At 38.9% G+C, this 24,307-nt stretch overlaps 1 protein-coding gene across 1 annotated transcript in view; it reads left to right on the top strand.

Moving 5' to 3' along the window:
- COL14A1 (collagen type XIV alpha 1 chain) overlaps window positions 1-24,307 on the top strand; it is a 231,472-nt gene that overhangs the window by 190,833 nt on the left and 16,332 nt on the right. The window contains exons 43-45 of the mRNA XM_007451664.1: window positions 12,771-12,806; window positions 13,807-13,873; window positions 16,737-16,925. Coding sequence (XP_007451726.1) covers window positions 12,771-12,806; window positions 13,807-13,873; window positions 16,737-16,925 — 292 coding nt within the window. The remainder of the gene's footprint in view (window positions 1-12,770; window positions 12,807-13,806; window positions 13,874-16,736; window positions 16,926-24,307) is intronic.

The raw sequence follows: 24,307 nt of genomic DNA, 5'->3' as shown, positions 1-24,307 counted from the left end.
CGATCTAAGGGAAAGAGACCAAGAAAGACACACCGCCCCACTGAAAATAGCAGTGTGTTTCCTATAGTCGGTGCCAGGAAAATGTTTGCTTTCATGAACCCTGCTTTTAGCTGCTGACTTCCCAGGACAGAATGGGCATTAATGCTGTTGCGGTCATAATTCCTACCTGAGGCTTAAGCATAAGCTAGAATATGGTATCTCCCCTTGCAGAAGAACTGCAGGAGAAATGTTGTGTCATTTCCTGGCTTGAATCTCCTCAGTGGATCCCTGTCACCAGGGGATAGGGCCCAAATATTCAGCCACGTATACGTAGCCCTTGACGATGGGCCCTTACTTTACCCTCCAACTTGATCTGGCATCATCCTTTCTCTTGGAGGTATGACAACATCCCTTGGTGTTGTCACCCCAAATTATTTAAAGCTCCCCCAATATATGCCATCCTGTTTCACACTTTTTTTTTTTTGCCTTTTGGGGATGCTCTTCCATTTGTCTGGGTTGCTTTCTCCTCCTTTCTCCACCTGGTGAGCTTCTGGCTATTATCTCTCTTAAACTGTGCACTTCCTGTGTGAGCCCACCCTCATGTCCTCAGGCTGAGAGACTTCATTTCAACTATTGATGTCCATCTCTCCACAAAAGGAGAGTTCCTTGAGGGCAGAAATTTTATCATACTCATGTTCTTATTCCTAGACCCCAGCTCAGTATCATAGAGGGTACTTAATAAGTGTTTGTTAAAAGAAAGAATAAAGGTATAACTGCCTTCCAGTTAGGCCGAAGATGTTCAGGTGAGTATGAGAAGATTATTCTTACAGATTGGGGGTCAGATGTGGGAGACATTTAGAGCCTAATGAGGGATGTTTCGATTTTGGTTAGCAGACCTCTAATATTTGGAGCTTGGACCATAAGATCATTCTTCTTGCCTTCAGGACTAAAATTCTGTGAATCTATGAATGTAGCTACTGTATTTTCTTTTCTTTACATTTCAAGGGTTCCTGAAATTAAAGGAAAATGTGCCACTTTTTCTCACCTACATGTACAGGGAATGTGTGTTTTCCCTCAAAGCATACTTTGGTGGAGTTATGAACCTTAACTCACTCAGGAATTTTTAGTTTGTTTTTGTTTTACTTTGCAAAAATCAAAGAAAAAATGTCAGAGAAGTTGGAATAAAAAATAATTTCTTGCCATTCAGATATATTCACTAAATGGATCTTTCTTGGAGACTGCCTAGCTATGTCCTGCAGCTACTTAGTGACAAGCGTTGTGAGGCTGAGTTTGAGGAATTTCAGGCCCAGTTAAATACATCCATCCCTATATACCAGAAGGTACCCACAGCTGATGCTGTCCATTTACCTTATCACTCAAGTTTGCATTGTAGTTTCTTTTTCTTTTTTCTTCTTTTGTGTTTTTGGCTGCGCAGCGTGACATGCAGGATCATAGTTCCCCAACCAGGGATCGAACCTGCATCCCCTGCTGTGGAAGCATGGAGTCTTAACCACTGGACCGCCAGAGAAGTCCCTGTAGTTTCTTTTTCTAAGTTTCAAGCATTTCAGACAAGACAACTTAATGAATGATAGCTAGCAATGGAAATATCAAAGAATGCATTGGTTCAGAAACAAAAATATTCAAGATAAAATAGATTATAAGAAACGACTCAAAATGATAAGTCACTCGAAAAAAACAAACAAAACGAAACAAAACAAAAATCTAATTCTGAATGACTACTGTGAGGTTTGGGAGATATATGTTTGCTTTTTAAACTATTATTTAATTAGGAAAAATATTATCTTCACTGAAAAAAATGATTCTGGCTAGCAAATTTGTTGAGCAGTGTTCTCTTTCATGGCAGCAGTTGTGTGTACTGGGGAGAGTGCAGATTCTGGAGCTTAGCTGATTGGGTTCAGGTCCCAGCTTTTCCATTTTCTTACTCTGTGACCTTGGGCAAGTTATTTGCCTTCTAAGTACATCACTTCCCTTATATGTAAAATGGAAGTAATATCTCATAGGGTTCTTATAAAGAATAAATATATTTATCTCATAGGAATCTTACAAGGATTAAATGAGTTCATTTTATAGGGCTGTTATAAGAGTTAAATGAGTTAATACACCGAGGACAGTGCTTGGGACATGGTAAAATCAGCTTGAGTATTAAACTACTAGTACTTACAAACAGTTTCTTAATATATTAAAAATGTGGGGCTTCCCTGGTGGCACAGTGGTTGGGAGTCCGCCTGCCAATGCAGGGGTTGCGGGTTCGTGCCCCAGTCCAGGAGGATCCCACGTGCTGTGGAGTGGCTGGGCCTGTGAGCCATGGCCGATGGGCCTGCACGTCCGGAGCCTGTGCTCTGCGATGGGAGAGGCCACAGCAGTGAGAGGCCCGCGTACCACACACACACACAAAAAATGTGAAAGAATTACTTATTTTTGTTTGCTGATTTTTGTTTTTGCTTTGTGTCAAATGCTTGCAAAGGAAGTAGGCAGCAGTCCTAGATTTATAATAAATATTTAAATTTAATATTGGACTTAGTTGAATGTTCGAATGACTCTTTTATGCAAAAAATGGGCTAGGTGGTTTTGGAAACATAAAGTAATATAAGTTATGGTCCCCAGTATTAAAGGTCTTACCATCTACACAGAGAGAAGAGAAATCCATGCAATGACTTGTAGCTATACTACAATAAAAATTTAGTGTCAGATAGGTGATACTTGAACTAAGTATTGCATTAGAATATTCCTATTTTTGATACCTAATTTATAAGGTATACGCTTAATACCTTTCTCACATTTCAAATGTTTTTATACACTGACTAGACCAGGTCTGTGAGAATGAGAAGTTGTAATTTTGATGAGCAGGAGATGGGAAAGATGTGGCTAAATAACGAGACATTGAATTCAAGGACTTTGACTTTGTCACATGGATGTCTAAGAATCACTGAGTGATTTCTGAATAGAGGAAGAGCTGCCATCAATCAACAGTCACTGAACTTTCTAAGTTGTATGCTGGTAGTATCTGAGGAGGATGAGACTAGTGGTTGTGTAGAGGATGAACTGGAAGGGAGGGTTTTTAGTCAGAGAAGCCAGCTAGAAGGAAGTCGCAAATGCACTGGTGTGAGATGGTTAGGGTAGCACCTCGGTGATGGAGCGGAAGAGATAGATATAAGAGGAATTGCAATGCAAAAAGTGTGCATGTACGTGTGTGTAATAGACATGCAAGAGGCAAGGGAAGGGACATTCACAGAAAGATAGACAAGATGAAAAGGCAGAGGGCTATGTACCAGATGAAGGAACAAGACAAAACCCCAGAAAAACAACTAAATGAAGTGGAGATAGGCAACCTTCCAGAAAAAGAATTCAGAATAATGATAGTGAAGATGATCCAGGACTTTGGAAAAAGAATGGAGGCAAAGATAGAGAAGATGCAAGAAATGTTTAACAAACACCTAGAAGAATTAAAGAACAAACAGAGATGAACAATACAATAACTGAAATGAAAAATACACTAGAAGAAATCAATACCAGAATAACTGAGGCAGAAGAACGGATAAGTGACCTGGAAGACAGAATGGTGGACTTCATTGCTGCAGAACAGAATAAAGAAAAAAGAATGAAAAGAAATGAAGACAGCCTAAGAGACCTCTGAGACAATATTAAATGCACCAACATTCGTATTATAGGGGTCCCAGAAGGAGAAGAGAGAGAGAGAAAGGACCCAAGAAAATATTTGAAGAGATTATAGACGAAAACTTCCCTAACATGGGAAAGGAAATAGCCACCCAAGTCCAGGAAGCGCAGAGAGTCCTAGGCAGGATAAACCCAAGGAGAAACATGCCAAGACACATAGTAATCAAATACACAAAAATTAAAGACAAAGAAAAAAAGATTAAAGACAAAAATTATTGAAAGCAGAAAGGGGAAAATGACAAATAACATACAAGGGAACTCCCATAAGGTTAACAGCTAATTTCTCAAAAGAAACTCTATAAGCCAGAAGGGAGTGGCATGACATATTTAAAGTGATGAAAGGGAAGAACCTACAACCAAGAGCGGGCAAGGATCTCATTCAGATTCGATGGAGAAATCAAAAGCTTTACAGATAAATAAAAGCTAAGCGAATTCAGCACCACCAAACCAGCTCTACAACAAATGCTAAAGGAACTTCTCTAAGTGGGAAACACAAGAGAAGAAAAGGACCTACAAAGACAAACCCCAAACAATTAAGAAAATGGTAATAGGAACATACATATCAATAATTACCTTAAATGTGAATGGCTTAAATGCTCCAACCAAAAAACACAGACTCACTGAATGGATACAAAAACAAGACCCATATATATGCTGTCTACAAGAGACCCACTTCCGACCTAGGGACACATACAGACTGAAAGTGAAAGGAGGGAAAAAGATATTCCATGCAAACGGAAATCAAAAGAAAGCTGCAGTAGCAATTCTTTTATCAGACAAAATAGACTATAAAATAAAGACTATTACAAGAGACAAAGAAGAACACTACATAATGATCAAGAGATCAATCCAAGAAGAAGATATAACAATTGTAAATATTCATGCACCCAACCCAGGAACCCCTCAGTGCATACGGCAAATACTAACAGCCATAAAAGGGGAAATTGACAGTAACACAATAATAGTAGGGGACTTAAACACCTCACTTTCACCAATGGACAGATCATCCAAAATGAAAATAAATAAGGAAACAGAAGTGTTAAATGATACATAAAACAAGATGGACTTAGCTGATATTTATAGGACATTCCATCCAAAAACAGCAGAATGTACTTTTTTCTCAAGGGCTCATGGAACATTCTCCAGGATAGATCATATCGTGGGTGACAAATCAAGCCTTGGTAATTTTAAGAAAACTGAAATCATATCAAGTATCTTTTCCAACCACAATGCTATGAGACTAGATATCAATTACAGGAAAATGTGTTTGTATCTGTAAGAGATACAAACACATGGAAGCTAAACAGCACACTACCTAATAACCAAGAGATCACTGAAGAAATCAAAGAGGAAATCAAAAAATACCTAGAAACAAATCACAATGACCCAAAACCTATGGGATGCAGCAAAAGCAGTTCTAAGAGGGAAGTTTATAGCTATACAAGCTTACCTTAAGAAACAAGAAACATCTCAAATAAATAACCTAACGTGACACCTAAAGCAATTAGAGAAAGAAGAACAAAAAAACCTCAACATTAGGAGATGGAAAGAAATCATAAAGATCAGCTCAGAAATAAATGAAAAAGAAATGAAGGAAATGATAGCAAAGATCAATAAAAATAAAAGCTGGCTCTTTGAGAAGATAAACAAAATTGATAAACCATGAGCCAGACTCATCAGGAAAAAAAGGGAGAAGACTCACATCAACAGAATTAGAAATGAAACAGGAGAAGTGACAGCTGACACGGCAGAAATACAAAGGGTCCTGAGAGATGACTACAAGCAACTCTATGCCGATAAAATGGACAACCTGGAAGAAATGGACAAATTCTTAGAAAAGCACAACCTTCTGAGACTGAACCAGGAAGAAATAGAAAATATGAACAGACCAATCACAAGCACCGAAATTGAAACAGTGATTAAAAGTCTTCCAACAAACAAAAGCCCAGGACCTCATGGCTTCACAGATGAAATCTATCAAACATTTAGACAAGAGGTAACACCTATCCTTCTCAAATTCTTCCAAAATATGGCAGAGGGAGGAACACTCCCAAACTCATTCTATGAGGTCACCATCACTCTGATACCAAAACCGGACAAAGATGTCACAAAGAAAGAAAACTAGAGGCCAATATCACTGATGAATATAGCTGCAAAAATCCTCAACAAAATACTAGCAAACAGAATCCAATGGCACATTAAAAGGATCATACATTATGATCAAGTGGGGTCTATCCCAGGAATGCAAGGATTCTTCAATATACGCAAATCAATCAACATGATACACCATATTGACAAATTGAAGGAGAAAAGCCATATGATCAACTCAGTAGATGCAGAGAAAGCTTTCGACAAAATTTAACACCCATTTATGATAAAAACCCTCCAGAAAGTAGGCATAGAGGGAACATTCCTCAACATAATAAAGGCCATATATGACAAACCCACAGGCAACATCATCCTCAATGGTGATAAACTGAAACCATTTCCACTAAGATCAGGAACAAGACAAGGTTGTCCACTCTCACCACTATTATTCAACATAGTTTTGGAAGTTTTAGCCACAGCAATCAGAGAAGAAAAAGAAATAAAAGGAATACAAATCGGGAAAGAAGAAGTAAAGCTGTCACTGTTTGCAGATGACATGATACTATACACAGAGAATCCTAAAGATGCTACCAGAAAACTACTAGAGCTAATCAACAAATATGGTAAAGTAGCAGGATACAAAATTAATGCACAGAAATCTCTTGCATCCCTATACACTAATGATGAAAAATCTGAAAGTGAAATTAAGAAAATCCTCCCATTTACCATTGAAACAAAAGAATAAAGTGTCTAGGAATAAACCTACCTAAGGAAACAAAAGAGCTGTATGCAGAAAATTATAAGGCACTGATGAAAGAAATTAAAGATGATACAAATAGATGGAGAGATATACCATGTTCTTGGGTCAGAAGAATTAACATTGTGAAAATGACTCTACTACCCAAAGCATTCTACAAATTCCATGTAATCCCTATCAAACTACCAATGGCATTTTTCTCAAAACTAGAACAAAAAATTTCTCAATTTGTATGGAAGTACAGAAGACTCCGAATAGCCAAAACAAGCTTGAGAAAGAAAAACAGAGCTGGAAGAATCAGGCTCCCTGACTTCAGACTCTGCTACAAAGCTACAGTAATCAAGACAGTATGGTACTGGAAAAAAACATAAATATAGATCAATGGAACAGGAGAGAAAGCCCAGAGATAAACCCACGCACTTTTGGTCACCTTATTTTTGATAAAGGAGGCAAGAATATACAGTGGAGAAAACACAGCCTCTTCAGTAAGTGGTGCTGGAAAACTGGACAGCTACATGTAAAAGAATGAAATTATAAAACTCCCTAACACCATACACAAAAATAACCTCAAAATGGATTAAAGACCTAAATGTAAGGCCAGACACCATCAAACTCTTAGAGGAAAACATAGGCAGAAGACTCTGTGACATAAATCACAGCAAGATCCTTTTGATCCACCTCCTAGAGAAATGGAAATAAAAACAAAAATAAAAAATGGGACCTAATGAAACTTAAAGGCTTTTGCACAGCAAAGGAAACAATAAATAAGACGAACAGACAACCCTCAGAATGGGAGAAAATATTTGCAAATGAAGCAACTGACAAAGGATTAATCTCCAAAACATACAAGCAACTCATGCAGCTCAATATCAAATAAACAAACAACCCAATCCAAAAATGGGCAGAAGACCTAAACAGACATTTCTCCAAAGAAGATATACAGATTGCAAACAAACACATGAAAGAATGTTCAACATCATTAATCACTAGAGAAATGCAAATAAAAACTAAAATGAGATATCATCTAACACCAGTCAGAATGGCCATCATCAAAAAATCTACAAACAATAAATGCTGGAGAGGTTGTGGAGAAAAGGGAACCCTCTTGCATTGTTGGTGGGAATGTAAGTTGATACAGCCACTATGGAGAACAGTATGGAGGTTCCTTAAAAATCTAAAACTAGAAATACCATATGACCCAGCAATCCCAGTACTGGGCATATACCCTGAGAAAACCATAATTCATAAAGAGTCATGTACCAAATTGTTCATTGTACCTCTATTTACAATAGCCACAACATGGAAGCAACCCATGTGTCCATCCACAGATGAATGGATAAAGAAGATGTGGCACATATATACAATGGAATATTACTCAGCCAGAAAAAGAAATGAAACTGAGTTATTGTAGTGAGGTCGATGGACCTAGAGACTGTCATACAGAGTGAAGTAAGTCAGAAAGAGAAAAACAAATACCGTATGTTAACACATATATATGGAATGTAAAAACAAAAAAAAGAAAATGGTCAGAAGAACCTAGGGGCAAGACAGGAATAAAGATGCACACCTACTAGAGAAGGGACTTGAGGATATGAGGAGGGGGAAGGGTAAGCTGGGACAAAGAGAGAGGGTGGCATGGACATATACACACTACCAAACGTAAAATAGATAGCTAGTGGGGAGCAGGCACATAGCACAGGGTGATCAGCTCAGTGCTTTGTGACCACCTTGAGGGGTGGGACAGGGAGGGTGGGAGGGAGGGAGATGCAAGAGGAAATAGATATGTGGACATATGTATATGTATAACTGATTCACTTTGTTTTAAAGCTGAAACTGACACACCATTGTAAAGCAATTATACTCTAATAAAGATGATAAAAAATATCCTATGGGATACAGCAAAAGCAGTTCTAAGAAGGAAGTTTATAGCAATACAATCCTGCCTCAAGAAACCACAGACATCTCAAATAAACAACCTAACCTAACACCTAAAGGAACTGGAGAAAGAAGAAGAAACAAAACCAAAATTAGCAGAAGGAAAGAAATCATAAAGATCAGAACAGAAATAAATGAAATAGAAACAAAGAAGACAGTAGCAAAGATCAATAAAACCAAAAGCTGTTTCTTTGAGAAAATAAACAACATTCTTACACTATTAGCCAGACTCATCAAGAAAAAGAGGGAGAGGACTCAAATCAATAAAATTAGAAATGAAAAAGGAGAAGTTACAACAGACACCGCAGAAATACAAAGCATCCTAAGAGATTACTACAAGCAAGTCTATGCCAATAAAATGGACAACCTGGAAGAAATGGACAAATTCTTAGAAAGGTATAACCTTCTAAGACTGAAACAGGAAGAAATAGAAAATATGAACAGATTAATCACAAGTAATGAAATTGAAACTGTGATTAAAAATGTTCCACAAACAGAAGTCCAAGACCAGATGGCTTCACAGGTGAATTCTATCAAACATTTAGAGAAGAGCTAGCGCCCATCCTTCTCAAACTCTTCCAAAAAATTACAGAGGAAGGAACACTCCCAAACTCATTCTATGGGGCCACCATAACCCTGATTCCAATGCCAGACAAAGATACTACAATGAAAGAATATTACAGACCAATATCACTGATGAATAGAGATGCAAAAATCCTCAACAAAATACTAGCAAACAGAATCCAACAATACCTTAAATGGGTCATACACCATGATCAAGTGGGATTTATCCCAGCGATGCAAGGATTCTTCAATATATGCAAATCAATCAGTGTGCTAAACCATATTAACAAATTGAAGAAGAAAAAATCATCTCAATACTTGCAGAAAAAGCTTTTGACAAAATTCAACACCTATGTATGATAAAACAACTCTCCAGAAAGTGGGCATAGAGGGAACCTACCTCAATATAATAAAGGCCATATATGACAAACCCACAGCAAACTTCATTCTCAATGGTGAAAAACTGAAACCGTTTCCTCTAAGATCAGGAATAAGCCTAGTATGTCCACTATCACCACCATTATTCATCGTAGTTTTGGAAGTCCTACCCATGGCAATTAGAGAAGAAAAAGAAATAGAAGAAATCCGAATTGGAAAAGAAGAAGTAAAGCTGTCACTGTTTGCAGATGACATGATACTATACATAGAGAATCCTAAAGATGCTACCAGAAAACTACTAGAGCTAATCAATGTATTTGGTAAAGTTGCAGGCTACAAAATTAATGCACAGAAATCTCTTGCATTCCTATACACTAATGATGAAAAATCTGAATGAGAAATTAAGGAAACACTCCAATTTACCACTGCAACAAAAAGAATAAAATACCTAGGAATAAACCTACCTAGTGAGACAAAAGACCTGTATGCAGAAAACTATAAGGCACTGATGAAAGAAATCAAAGATGACACAAACAGATGGAGAGATATACCATGTTCTTGGATTGGAAGAATCAATATTGTGAAAATGACTATACTACCCAAAACAATCTATAGATTCAATGCAATCCCTATCAAATTTCCAATGGCATTTTTTTTTTTATAGAACTAGAACAAAAAAAACCTTAAAATTTGTGTGGAGACAAAAAAGACCCCAAATAGCCACAGCAGTCTTGAGGGAAAAAAAACGGAGCTGGAGGAATCAGACTCTCTGACTTCAGACTATACTACAAAGCTTCAGTAATCAAGACAATATGGTACTGGCACAAAAACAGAAACATAGATCAATGGCACAGGATAGAAAGCCCAGAGATAAATCCACGCACCTATGGTCAACTAATCTATGACAAAGGAGGCAAGGATATACAATGGGAAAAAGACAGTCTCTTCAATAAGTGGTGCTGGGAAAACTGGACAGCTACATGGAAAAGAATGAGATTAGAACACTCCCTAACACAAAAATAAACTCAAAATGGATTAGAGACCTAAATGTAAGACCTGACACTATAAAACTCTTAGAGGAAAACATAGGAAGAACACTCTTTGACATAAATCACAGCAAGATCTTTTTCATCCACCTCCCAGAGTAATGGAAATAAAAACAAAAATAAACAAATGGGGCCTAAGGAAACTTAAAAGCTTTTGCAAAGCAAAGGAAACTACAAACAAGACGAAAAGACAACCCTCAAAATGGGAGAAAATACTTGCAAACGAATCAATGGACAAAGGATTAATCTCCAAAATATATAAACAGCTCATGCAGCTCAATATCTAAATAACAAAAAACCCAATCCAAAAATGGGCAGAAGACCTAAACAGACATTTCTCCAAAGAGGACATACAGATGGGCAAGAAGCACATGAAAAGCTGCTCAACATCGCTAATCATTAGAGAAATGCAAATCAAAACTACAATGAGGTATCACCTCACGCCAGTTAGAATGGCCATCATCAGAAAATCTACAAACAGCAAATGCTGGAGAGGGTGTGGAGAAAAGGGAACCCTCTTGCACTGTTGGTGGGAATGTAAACTGATGCAGCCACTATGGAGAAGAGCATGGAGGTTCCTTTAAAAACTAAAAATAGAACTACCACACAACCCAGGAATCCCACTACTGGACATGTACCCAGAGAAAACCATATTTCAAAAAGACACACACACCCCAATGTTCATTGCAGCACTATTTACAATAGCCAGGTCATGGAAGCAACCTAAATGCCCATCGACAGACGAATGGATAAAGAAGGTGTGGTACATATATATAATGGAATATTACCCAGCCATAAAAAGGAACGAAATTGGGTCATTTGTAGAGATGTGGATGGATCTGCAGACTGTCATACAGAGTGAAGTAAGTCAGAAAGAGAAAATCAAATATCGTATATTAACGCATGTATGTGAAACCTAGAAAAATGGTACAGATTAACTGGTTTGCAGGGCAGAAATTGAGACACAGATGTACAGAATAAACGTGTGGACACCAAGGGGCGAAAGTGGCAGGGGTGGTGGTGGTGTGATGAATTGGGAGACTGGGATTGACGTATATACACTAATATGTATAAAATGGATAACTAATAAGAACCTGCTGCATAAAAAAATAAATAAAATAAAATTCAAAAAAAAAACGAGGCAAGGGAAGGAAGGGTAAAAGATATAACCAGTGGTGGGCTTGGACTGGCTTGTACATGCTTGGGAGCGTAGATTTTGTGCTTCTCTTCCCTTTGAAACTCCATCTTCAGTGACAGCACATTTGTCACTTGAAATCAGCCATAGTACAAGCATTTACACCTCTGAAAACAGCAAACAGTACAAGTGAGGGCATTTCATTTTTCCAGAAAGCCAGTTTACCTGCACACCATGGGGTGAACCCAGAATTTTGAATTTGGATGACTAACTGAGTAGAGATTTTGGAGACGATGTGAGTTTGATTTGGGACCTGTTGAGATTATAGTAATAACTGGGAACAGTCTGACAATGTGGCAAATTCCATCTATAAATGGCACTCACTATCCTTTTGATAGAGAGTATAAAATGTTGTTCAGTAAATCTATTACGCTGCCTTGGAGTTGAAACAAAAAGATGAAATTCTTCCGAAGACACATGTTTTGCATTATACATGTAATTTCATTGCAGAAACACTAAAAACGCCATTGTTTTATCAGTAAAAGTTTTTACAGATATGGTAAAGTTTCCTGTGGATCAAAGAGTAGCTAAGCCACAAAACAAAATAATGATTCAGCTGACAATTCGTGTTAATACGAGCTCGTATTATCAGGGAGACTCAGGGAGAAAGAATTGTTTGCTGTTATTCTGGATGGAAAGCAGAGTGAGGATGTGGGATTTCACAGGTTTCATCTTTTACTTGAAGATGTAAGTAAGTTGGAAGATCTTTTCCTTTCTGTGAGAGATATTCTTTCAAAAATTAAAACAGTTTATCTTTTCAGCAGAGATTTGTGAAATCAATTATGCAGCATCAGTAAAGTACAATTCAGAGGGTGGTGTTTTGTGCGAAAAGATGTGAATGACTTATTCAGTGACACTATGTTACAAAGCAGTATTGCTGCATGATCCCAATTTTGTATTCAAACATATTGTGTCTGTGCATTCAAAGGCTGGAGGAGTAAAATGTTTAAAACAGCTATCTCTGCTTGATGAGATTACAGGTTGCTGTTTGTTTAACCCTGTTGCTGTGTATCTATTTTTGCTGTAGAATTATGAGAGCTAATAAAAAATGTTGATACAATAAGAAAAGATACACTGTCATGCCTGGCTGAGTGCAGTGTCACAAGTAACTTGACAATTTAAATTTTTACAGGGCGTCCCTGGAGCAAAGGGAGAAAGAGGAGAAAGAGTAAGTATCCTCTGGAGTGTTGACCAGCCGCAGCTGACCACACACCTTTTGTTGCATAAGCCTGATAAAGGATAACCGTTTACTCTCATGATTACTCATTGCTCTAATACCACTCCTCTTCCCCCTCTCCTCAACTCGCTTGGCTGTGAGCACATTTTCAAGTGAAAACCACCCTGTGGCTAGAAGTCAGGAGTGCTGGCTTCTAGTTGCAGATCTGCTACTATCCAGCTAGATGACCTTAGGCCATTTCTTTCAGGCTAAAATGGGGAGAATCAAACTCATCTAACTCACAAAGTGGATTTAATGAAGACATAATATAATGGATGTGAAAAGGCTTCAGAAAAGTAAAAGCTCTATTCAAAATGCCAAGCGGTAGATTGAGGCTTGTGTATTTCCAATATGGGAACCAAGGAAGACAAAGGCAGCATGGAATCAAAGAACTGGCTGTGAAACTTAGATCAGTTTATTTTAGGGTCCTTCTATATCCTTTGAGAAATTGTGCCACTGCTCATATAATTGTGCTGTCGGCTCTAGTAGAAACAGCAGTGACCTTGGGCTCATCCAGTTACCTCTGTGAAAACTTGGGCAGTATGTTTAATTCTGTTCATCTGTAAGATGGATTTAACATCTTTCCTCTGAGTTGCTATTAGTATTAAGTAAGCCACTGGTTGAGAAATTGCTGTATTTTACAAGCTCTAAAGAAGGATAAATAAGGCATTAAATATGTATAGGTTTATTACAAAACTATTAAATTTTTTAGAATCTGGGGCCAGAAACACTTGAACTTTTTAATTTCATAAAGGCTCTCAGGAACCTTGTACCATGAGTGTCAGATTGCTTACACCTTCTCCGTGTGCACCATGGTGGTCAATCCTACCTGTTGCTAGGAGACAAAGAGCCCAGGTTGGGAACAATGGGTCAAGTCCCATTTCCATCCTGGAAGTCCTGCCACGGCTGGGTTTGTGGCTAAGAGTCAGCAGTCTGCTTTTTTCTCATCCAGGGTGACCTACAGTCTCAAGCCATGGTGAGAGCAGTGGCACATCAGGTGTGCGAACAGCTCATCCAAAGTAAGTGCGTTATAGTTACAGATGTTTTCTATTACGCGTCCAAATGGGAATTTGCCTTTCGCACAAGCGTAAAGACTAAGCTTTGTCTTGTTGCAGAAACATAAGCTTTACAGATGGCCATCACTAACCCATCTAAGTGATCATTACATATTACCCTAGAGTTCTGCATCGATGGTGCAGAGACCAAATTCCTCTCTGTTGTTTGTCCAAAAACTCTGTTTGCCCATATAGGTTTAACTTGACTGCCCATATATCAAATCTTTTATTTCTTCTTCATCTCTCCAAATAGATAGATTTTTTTCTCAAGTCCTCAGCACTTGAAAGCTGCCAAACTAAGGCATCAGAAGCTACCTTCGAGCCCCTAGATTCAAATCCATATCTCTTTCTTACCCATTTCTTTTGGTTAGGCCAAGGCCTTTCCCTTTATTCTTTAAGATTTATACCAAAAAAAATGCGGACACACAAACATACATGCACACATGGGGACAGGCTTCATGTGAACATTTAACATGATACTTGGGCTCCGTGCCAAAAATTACACTGGAACACACTTTATCTCACACCTGTCCCATTTCTTCATTTTAAACTTGAACTGTCCCACAGACCAGTATTTCAGTCACTGATTCATGCTCATTCACTTACATACCCACGCATCTGTGCATTTCTCCCCTGCCCATTGACTCTATATTTTGTCTCAGTAATCTAACCAGAGGGTTACTAGAGTGGGCCCTTCTCTCTGCCAGTCATTTGTTCAGTTCCACAAAGATCTGAGGCCACATGGAGATGAAATATTCCTCTCAAACCCAGACAGCTCTGGCCTGGCTCTGCTGTCAAGCCCCCTGGTTCTGTAGCATCCACCATCTCCAAGGCCAACATTACCTAAGCGGCTGCCTTAACAGCTTTGAGGTTATATTTTTTTAACCTGGGAAGTTTGGGAATCCTGTAAGTGTCCAAGAAGGTGCTATTGGCTGGGTCCAAAATTCCATCTGCGGTAGATAAACCCAGATCTCATCCTGCAGAAAGCATGGAGTGAAGGTCTACAGGGGCTTGGAAGAGTTTTCATTAAGACGTAAATCTTAGGGCAAACTGAATACAAAGCTACTATCTTCAGATGTAGTAGTAATGCTCCCTATATTTTAACTTTATTTCATTTTGTATTCTGTTGCCCAAACTAGTGGTTGTGAAAGAGAGAATTTATCAGTTAAATGAAACTACTTAAGTTTAATGCCAAAATAGGATCTCTGAAAATACAGTTAATTATAAAAGGGAAACAACATTAAGTAGAATATGTCCAAAGCTAACCTGTACCTTGGATTATTTTGTAAGTTTCTCATTTCAAGTATACACTGTAAATGGGTGGGTAATGATTTTAAGGAAACCTAAGGGTTAAATCCTAATATGACTCACTGACCATAATATAAGGAAGATTTCACAATAGTTGCTATCTTATTCCACTGTAGAATAAAAATCTTATATAAATATGTGATTATTTGAAACATGCCCTAAAAATTGAGAGTCCAAAATCCAGTTTTTCCCATCAGGAATTCTCAGATTCTTGTGAATAACTTCTAGGAAATAGAAACCAGCAGGGGTTATACAAGAGCTGAAACATGTCTGTAAAATAGGGAGGCCCTGCCTGTCAATGTCATTGTCAGAGGAAAAAAATAGAAGAGATTTTATGGCAGTCTATGAGCAAAACCCAACCCACCCAGAAGCTTTATTTCTGGTACCTCAACCATCTGCCCACACACCACTTCACGTTTCTCTGGGCTTCTTATTTCCTTCCTTAGGCTTCACCTCAGAACTTGATTATCATTTAGCATATAATTCCTCACATGCTCAGTTACCTGGTTTCTAGTCCAGATCTGAATTATGCTAGGAAAGGTTATGTGGGAAGCTGTGTGAGGCTGAGGTGATGACAGTTAGAGAAGGATCAATAATAAAGGATGGCCCTTTTATCAAAGGAGGAAGCTGAAAAAGCAGATGTGGAAATGTCTGATCCCACCCAGACATTCATGAACATGCCTACTAATGGCTCCTGAGTCATCAGGAGGCCAATCCTACTTACAGTCATGGTCCTATGCTTAAGAATGCATTGACTATATCTTAGAAATCATCCCTCTAAAAATGGTTACTATTCTTTATTTAGGGTTGAATGTTTGAAAAGGAATAAATGACAGTCATTTGGAAAGTTCACTTCTTTGGGAAAATGTTATCTCCTGATGATGCTGAAAAATGGGGCATTATGGTATCAAATACTTTCTCAATCTATACTTCTAATTATTAAAATACATTCTTCCAGGCACAGCTGAGTTAAGGGATTCCGGGAGAGAGCGCCAGATTTTTTTTTTTAAATATTCAGAGTTTCTGCATCTGGGACCCAAGTAAAGGTTTCTGCAAAAAGGCTTGGCAATGAAGAAATGAGTTGAAACAGAGCACTTGTCTGGGGATTTCTGAGCAAGAGGGTGGGACAGGCTCTGTGGGTTGGCAAAAAGACATATTACTTGGGTGGAAAATCGCTGGGGAAAAGGGGCAGCTGGGTGAGTATTTAGGGGTCAGATAAATGTTGGGGGTGAAGATAAAATTTATGATTTCTGGTCAGTGATGTTTACTGAGATGCTGATGTGAGCTGTGGAATTCCAAACACATGAGATGCGACTTGAATACAATCCAGCTGTTAATATCATCCAAAGTAAAATGCAAAAAGTTTTCAGTTGGAAATCAACCTATTTCAGAGGGATGTGCTTCTTCCTATTGGTGGGTGTCTAACAGAATTGTTTGGAACCTTGACAAATAATACCTTCAGTTCTCCCTTTCTATGTGTGACAGTTCATCAAATGCTTCTTTGTCCTTCATGTCTCAGGTCATATGGCCAGGTACACAGCCATCCTCAACCAGATTCCCAGCCAGTCAGCATCAATCCGGACCATCCAAGGGCCTCCTGGAGAGCCTGGGAGACCAGGCTCACCTGGAACCCCTGGTGAACAAGGACCCCCAGGTGCCCCAGGCTTCCCAGGAAATGCAGGTGTGCCAGGGACCCCAGGAGAACGAGGTAAGCTGGACCACTCCTCTCACTGAGTGCGCTGAAACAAGAGTGTAACAGTGGTGCTTATGCAATGATAATGATAAAGTTCCAAATAATGGACCTAAATTAATTCTATTCCATCTATTCTTCAGCTTCTTGTTTATTAATTCCCAATATTGAGAAAATTGAGTAATCTACAAAACGTTTATTAAGAGCCATGTCTGCTTGTATGCAAAAGGAGGATCAGAAACCCCAATTCACCTCTAAAAGGCTTTTGAGCTAATGAGAGAAAGAGGTCCCCTCTGTATGGATGAATTAAAAAAATATGCCCATCCAGCTGGAATTACAAAATGATACCCCCCTTCTGGACAGATGTAGCATCAAACATATGTGTCAACTGAAAAAAAACAACAACAAAAAAAAACACACGCACACAACCTAAAAGTTGAGAATTATGTTTTATTTGGCGGACTCACTGAGGACTTAAGCCTGGGATGCAGCCTCTCAGATGGGTCTGAGGAGATGCTCCGAAGAGATGAAGGAGGACCTGGATTTGTAGGAGTTTTGCAACAAAAACCAGGTAGTGGGAACATCAAAAGAGAACTGTTAATTAAGGAAAAACAGGCATCTCAAATTAATGAATTTAGCACTTTCCTATGAATGGGAAGATGCGAGAGTCTGGGCTCATTGAAATCATTCCTTTGATACGAACCTTAACTACCTAGAGCCAGTATTCTATTCTTTTCCATCCTGAATCTCCTCAGGGTGCACTGTTGGGGGTAGTGGCTGTAGTGGCTGCTGGCTTGATGGACACATCTTTTGTTTGCTGATATGGCAAGCAGCATTCTTTGTCCACATGTGTCATGGCAAATAGAGAGCTCACTTCCTAGGTCTGGTACATTTTTTGTGCAGTGCCCATACCAGGCAACGGTCAGCCTTGAGGTAAGGCATGAGTCATATCAACATATGATTTACATGTGCTTATGTAGACCATGCCAGTTCTAAACTTCAAATTAAATACTGTTTGTGGCTCATCTTCCTATAACATGAGGCAGTATTTTATTTAATAGTTCCATGGGCCAATGTTTAATCTTTCCTACTAAAGTTTCTTTCAAACAGAGATCCTACTTAGCCTTTTCTTCTACCCTTTACAGGTCTTAGCAGTGTTGTGTAATACAATAAAGGACTCTTTCGATTGAATTTCACCCTATTCTGTAATTGGCCGAGATCTCCCACTCCAGAAGCAGATCAGATCAAAGACAGGTGGGAAAAGGGGTTACATATCAGCCACAAAGAAAGTGATAGGAAAAGAGATAACCAATAAAAGTATTTTCTAGGACACAATTTTATGGAATGTAGATTGGGAGAAAAGCTAACTAGTACCTATCTGCTCTTGTGAGTCATATTGCTTTAATGAGATGGGTAGGATATACTTCTTTGATCAAATTTGAGATGTAAAATGCAGATTACCAAGATAATATCTCATGTTTATTCTTGATCCATGCCAACAGGCCATGTGCATTTCTGCCTTTGCACTTTTGGACACTTTGTTCTTCCCCCTTTGGAAATGTCCTTTCCTTTCCCTGCCTTATGTGAATCTCACTCTTAGTTCAAGGCTCAGCTTAACCCCTGTCTCATGCATGAAGTTTTTGTTGATTGTTCTAGACCAACAGATGTCTCCACCCCCTGAATACCTGATGCTCTGACCATCTCTCTCATCCATTTTAGCAGTCATCACATGTTAATGAACAGCATGATGGCAGAAAGCAGGGCTCAGGTCTGAATTGCTTTGCAATAATAGGTCCTCATCAGATAATTGTTGCTTTGATTGCAACCCAGGTCTGATTTTCCTTTCTAAAGGGTTTTCCTGTGCCAGGGTACTAAATCAGCAGATACAGAGAAGGACATAATTTCCTCGCAGTGTACCAACGATCTGGCAGCCAGGAAGGTGGCCACCTCTGTCAACAGGACACCCTCTAATGGGGCTGGTGATGGATCAACTGTGACTCAGGGAGCACAGAGCCAGCGCCTAAGTCACTCTCGGCAAGTCACAAGTTGTCTTTGTTCTTTTTGGAAGTCCTGTCCTCGTTCCTGCCAGACTGAGCCTTTCCTGCTCTGCAAGAACACTTGAATGCTTAGATCAGAGAAAAGTCAGCCAAGAATCCTCAAACAGTGGTCCAGACAGCCCTCGAAATATGAATTTCCGTGATATAATTTTCTGACATACATGTATGTATATATTCCGGAAGAGTATAGTAGATAAGCAAAATCCTGTATTTCACAAACACAGGTAGGATGACAGTAAGAGAAAGTGAGAAATGCCCTCTGAGCATGAGGGAAGGTGATTTTGGTTGATCACCAACAGGGAGGGTGTGCTTTGGGGTTTAAGGTAGGGGTTTATAGGCCAGCGCCCAGGGGACTTTTCATTCCCAGCAAAGTATTTCAATCCTGTTGCAATTGGGATTCACGGTTGCAAGGAGAACAATAATTTTTTTTTTAAAGTATTTATTGAAGTATAGTTGATTTACCATATGCTGTGTTAGTTTCAGGTATACAGCAAAGTGATTCATGTTTTGATATTAGCCTTGTGGTCCAAAAACCCAGAAAAGATTGATACAGAAAAATGTCTGCCTTTCCACGAAATCAAAACAATAGAATTTTAAAACTGAAGAAACTTCAGCCATCTTTTCTCCTGACCCTCTCATTTTATATAAAAAAGAAGCTTATAAAGTTATCGAGGCCCAAAGAGGCTAGAAGTCAGCCAATGTCAGGACTGAAAATAAAAACCAGAGATCAGTTTGACTTTTTTTCTGTATAAAATATGATTATCACTATACTGTAGAATACAATTTTAAAAGGACACTTTATTATAATGAGTAAAAATAAGTACTATTACTAGGCGGTGTACTTAGACAAATAATAAGCTACAAAAGTAAGACTGAAAGAAATATGGATGTTGAGACTCTGGCATAGCATTGAGGGGAACCTCACTTTCTGCTGAGTCTTCATAAAAAAAAAATTCATGACTCCTCTGTTGATTTGGCTAATTTTTCACCAGAAGTACTCCATCTGATCTCTCTATTCTAATTTTTCAAAAGTTCTTCAAACTTCTTAAAACATAATGAACAAGAAGAAATACATTTTACATCATTATGCTTTATGCATGTGCATGTGTGTGCATTCAAACTTATATAACTGAGGCAAATAGAAATAATACTTTCCCTTACTGTTGTTTCCTGTTTTCTTTTGTTAAAAGGCTGAGGGGCAGCATGGGGAATTCTGTCCAATACTCTGTAATAACCTATGTGGGAAAAGAATCTGAAAAAGAAGAGATATATGTATATGTATAACGAAGTCACTTTGCTTTGCCCCTGAAACTAATACAACATTGTATATCAACTATATTCCAATATAAAAATTTTAAAAAAAAATGGCTAAGGGGCACCTTTGGATTTTATGACCTCAGTTTGAAATACACTGTTCTAGTTCAAGATCTTTGATTAACGCCATTCTTTTTTTTTTTTTTTTTTTTTTTTTTATTTGCGGTACGTGGGCCTCTCACTGTTGTGGCCTCTCCCGTTGCGGAGCACAGGCTCCGGACGCGCAGGCTCAGCGGCCATGGCTCACGGGCCCAGCCGCTCCGCGGCATGTGGGATCTTCCCGGACCAGGGCACGAACCCGCGTCCCCTGCATCGGCAGGCGGACTCTCAACCACAGCGCCACCAGGGAAGCCCCTGATTAGCGCCATTCTTATCATTGAAATATCCAAAGAATATGCATTTTTAGAGAATAGAAATTGCAAATATTCCTTCCACATCAGCTCGGTGAAGTAGACGACCATTCACGACTTTCCTTATTTCCTAACAGAAGACTGTATTTTCACTCCATCTGATTGTCTTTCTCGCTCTCATTAACCCTTTGTCTCCTTTAACTTAAAGTATTTTTCATAAGATTGTGTGGAACAGTCTCTTAACTATCTTCTCCCATAGGTTGTAATAGAAAGAGAATCCTCAGAGTTTAATGATTCAAAGAGATCCTGCAGCTCACATTGTTCCTCCAAAGCTTAAACTCCAGCTGAGACTTGGCTGATTATTGGCACCCAGAATTGAAGGGGTTCCACTTGCATCACAGAAGCAAAATGTGATGCGCCTGCTTTCTCTCCTCACTGTTAACTTATGTCAAAGAAAAGCGATTCCTCCATGGACTAGGCTACATTTTTGCTGCCTTTCCCCATTAAACTCTGCACCATCTTCAGGTAAATGGCTCTGTAGCCTGGCTTCCAAAATTTAGAAAAATGGGTGGGATCAGCTCTGAGGTTTCTCTGTTGTTCCCTGAACTGTGACAATTGAGTCCTAACTATTGACCTTAACTCACTCTCCAATTAGCCTTGTGTGATTCTAATGAGATCCTCTTGACAACTCAATTTCTAATTGTGATCTCTGCATGTCATTCCCAGATGACCAATCTGTTTATTTCCTTTTTCCATTTATTTAAATGTTCATTATCCACACTGATATCTTGAACCATCTATGAACCCAGACAACAGTAGCTTAGTTGGTCTAGAGTCCGCAAAATTCAGTTTACTTATTTATCTGAAAAGAACTGGGAAATTGTCCTAATTTCAGTCTTCATGCAACTCCTTCAGTTTCCATGATTCTCCAAAATATACTGGATCAGAGGAACCATCCAACTAAAGATTTTCATGTTTACATTGTATATCCATAACAGCTGGAATTCATAGCTGGTTTATTTTCTATAATAAATCAACAAATATTTATGAAATTTAAGGTTTATGTAAGGCTGTTGGCTGGGCAGTGTGTGAGATAATACTATGATTTATGGCTTTTGCTTGTTATGTTAGGCGCCAAATGCATCTGGCAATATTGTGCTCGGTCCCATATATACAATCTCATTTGGATAAAATAGAAGACACGGTTTGGATAAGGAAAGAATATGATATATTACTAAATGTACAAGTAGGGAGATGGCAACTGCTAAGCAAGTTATATGGAAAGTACATGCTGTCGGAATTTAGAGGAAAACAGCACTGTGGCCTTTGATAAGAAATGGTGCTATCATTTATTAAGCAATTACTTAATAAACCAGCAGTTGCTTAGTATATTATTAATGTTCATAAAACTTTTATGAGATCCGTATTAGCTCCATTTTTAGGTGAGGAAACTGAGGCTCAGCCAGATGGTCAATTGTCACAAAGGCCACACAGCTGAACAGCAGGGGACCAGAATTCAAATCCAGATGTGTATGATTCCAGAATATCTGTGCATGCTCACCTCTGCCCTGTTGTCACCTTTAAATTCATTGCTTGGCGGGGGTTTCACAGAGGAGGCCAGCACTGTGCAGGGTTTGGTGAACCCTGTTTCATTATGGCTCCTAATATCCACAGTTCATAGCATGTGAACTGCTAGACCAACCAGAGTGTTTTAGTGGGTAATAGTTGTACTATTTGCAAGCTTCTTTTTTTTTTTTTTTTTTTTTTTTTTTTTTGCGGTACGCGGGCCTCTCACTGTTATGGCCTCTCCCGTTGCGGAGCACAGGCTCCGGATGCGCAGGCTCAGCAGCCATGGCTCACGGGCCCAGCCGCTCCGCGGCATGTGGGATCTTCCCGGACTGGGTCACGAACCTGTGTGCCCTGCATCTGCAGGCGGACTCTCAACCACTGTGCCACCAGGGAAGCCCTGCAAGCTTCTTAATGCACTCTGTTTTGCTGTGTTTGGATAGCCTTGGGGCATCCGTGACCCGGCAGATGACCAGCTTTGAGAAGTCAGGTGACCTGTTTTGGGTACCTATGAACATGATAAAGACACTTTTTAAAAATTTTATTATTTTTGGCTGCGTTGGGTCTTCGTTGCTGGACGTGGGCTTTCTCTAGTTGCGGCGAGTAGGGGCTACTCTTCGTTGTGGTGCGCGGGCTTCTCATTGCAGTGGCTTCTCTTGTTGCGGAGCACAGGCTCTAGGCGCACAGACTTCAGTAGTTGTGGCACGTGGGCTCAGTAGTTGTGGCTCGTGGGCTTAGTTGCTCCACGGCATGTGGGAATCTTCCCGGACCAGAGCTCAAACCTGTGTCCCCTGCATTGGCAGGTGGATTCTTAACCACTGGAACATGAGGGAAGTCCCTGATAAAAACATTTTTTATGGTTATATATTTTGGCACTTGACAATTCTTCTAGATTTTAGCATAGGCCCAGTAGGACAGTAAACTATAGGGAAATTGGTCATGGATCTGGCAATTTGAGATGCATGTATAGAAGTTATACTTTTATTACAGTATCTCAGCCTGGGGACAAATAGGGGGAAACCTGGAACAAAGTAATTTAATCTTGTTTCACTTCTGATATTTTAGAAGAGAAACCGTTTTTACCTTACTATGTGTGATGCTGCTTTAGCTGGAAACAGCATGATGGGATGGAAAGAATGCAGTTTGGGACATCGATCACATATGGGTTAGGATCCTAACCTTGCCACATACTAGCTGTGTAATCTTGGCTGCTTAATCTTTCTGAATCTTCATTCATTCATTTAACCAGCACTTACTGAGCATCTACTACATGCCAGGCCTGGTGCTGGGTGTGAACAGCATAGTGGTAAACCGGGGATACAGCTCTTGCCTTTTATGTACTTAGCATAGAGACAGATATTAAACAAAAAAATACATGAATAGCTTAATTTCAGTTTTTATGTGTTATGAAAAAATGTAGGTTGCTCTATGAACATGGAAGAGGGGACTCTGACTTACTCTGTTGAGTCAGTGCTGTTTTAACTGAGACCTGAAAGTTTAGGAGTTTGCCATATCAGTAAGAAAGAAAGTCAGAAGAGGGCATTCTAGGCAAAGACAGCAATAGCATGTGCAAAGGTCCTGAGGTGGGAAGGGACTTGAAACCTATAAAGCCATGATTCTCAGCCCTAGCAAACATATTGTCTCCTATTTATAACAAATAATTTGCAACATTTCTGTTACTGTTCTAAACTGAAACTTATAGATAATAAATATTACCTGCCTTCACACATAATTTTAAAAAAATAGAGTATCGTACTATGTAATACAAAGAAGTAAAAGGAGAGTAATTTATGGTCAAATACTTTATCCCAATATACAGATTTCCAGCATAGCTACAATGGAAACAAAAAGAATAAATCAAAATGTACTTGTATTTAAGAATTATTAAAATGCAACAGTTCCAAATTCAAGATGATATAGTTGAGCTTTATCAATTACTTATGTCTGCATTTGTCTCTATTGTGTTCACAGTGAAGATCTATTAAGATAGCAAGTACATCATTGGCATTATGCAAATAAATGTAAATTACCTTCTCCTACTTTTTCAGGCACATGTTTTTTGGTTAACACATCTCTTGATTTTTCATTTTGTCTTTTTTCCTACTAGACGGGG

This window comes from Lipotes vexillifer, unplaced genomic scaffold (genome assembly GCF_000442215.2).
Source record: "Lipotes vexillifer unplaced genomic scaffold, Lipotes_vexillifer_v1.1 scaffold440, whole genome shotgun sequence".
Lineage (NCBI taxonomy): Eukaryota > Metazoa > Chordata > Mammalia > Artiodactyla > Lipotidae > Lipotes > Lipotes vexillifer.
The sequence above is the reverse complement of the archived record's forward strand: the minus strand, read 5'-3'. Positions and strand labels throughout refer to the sequence as shown.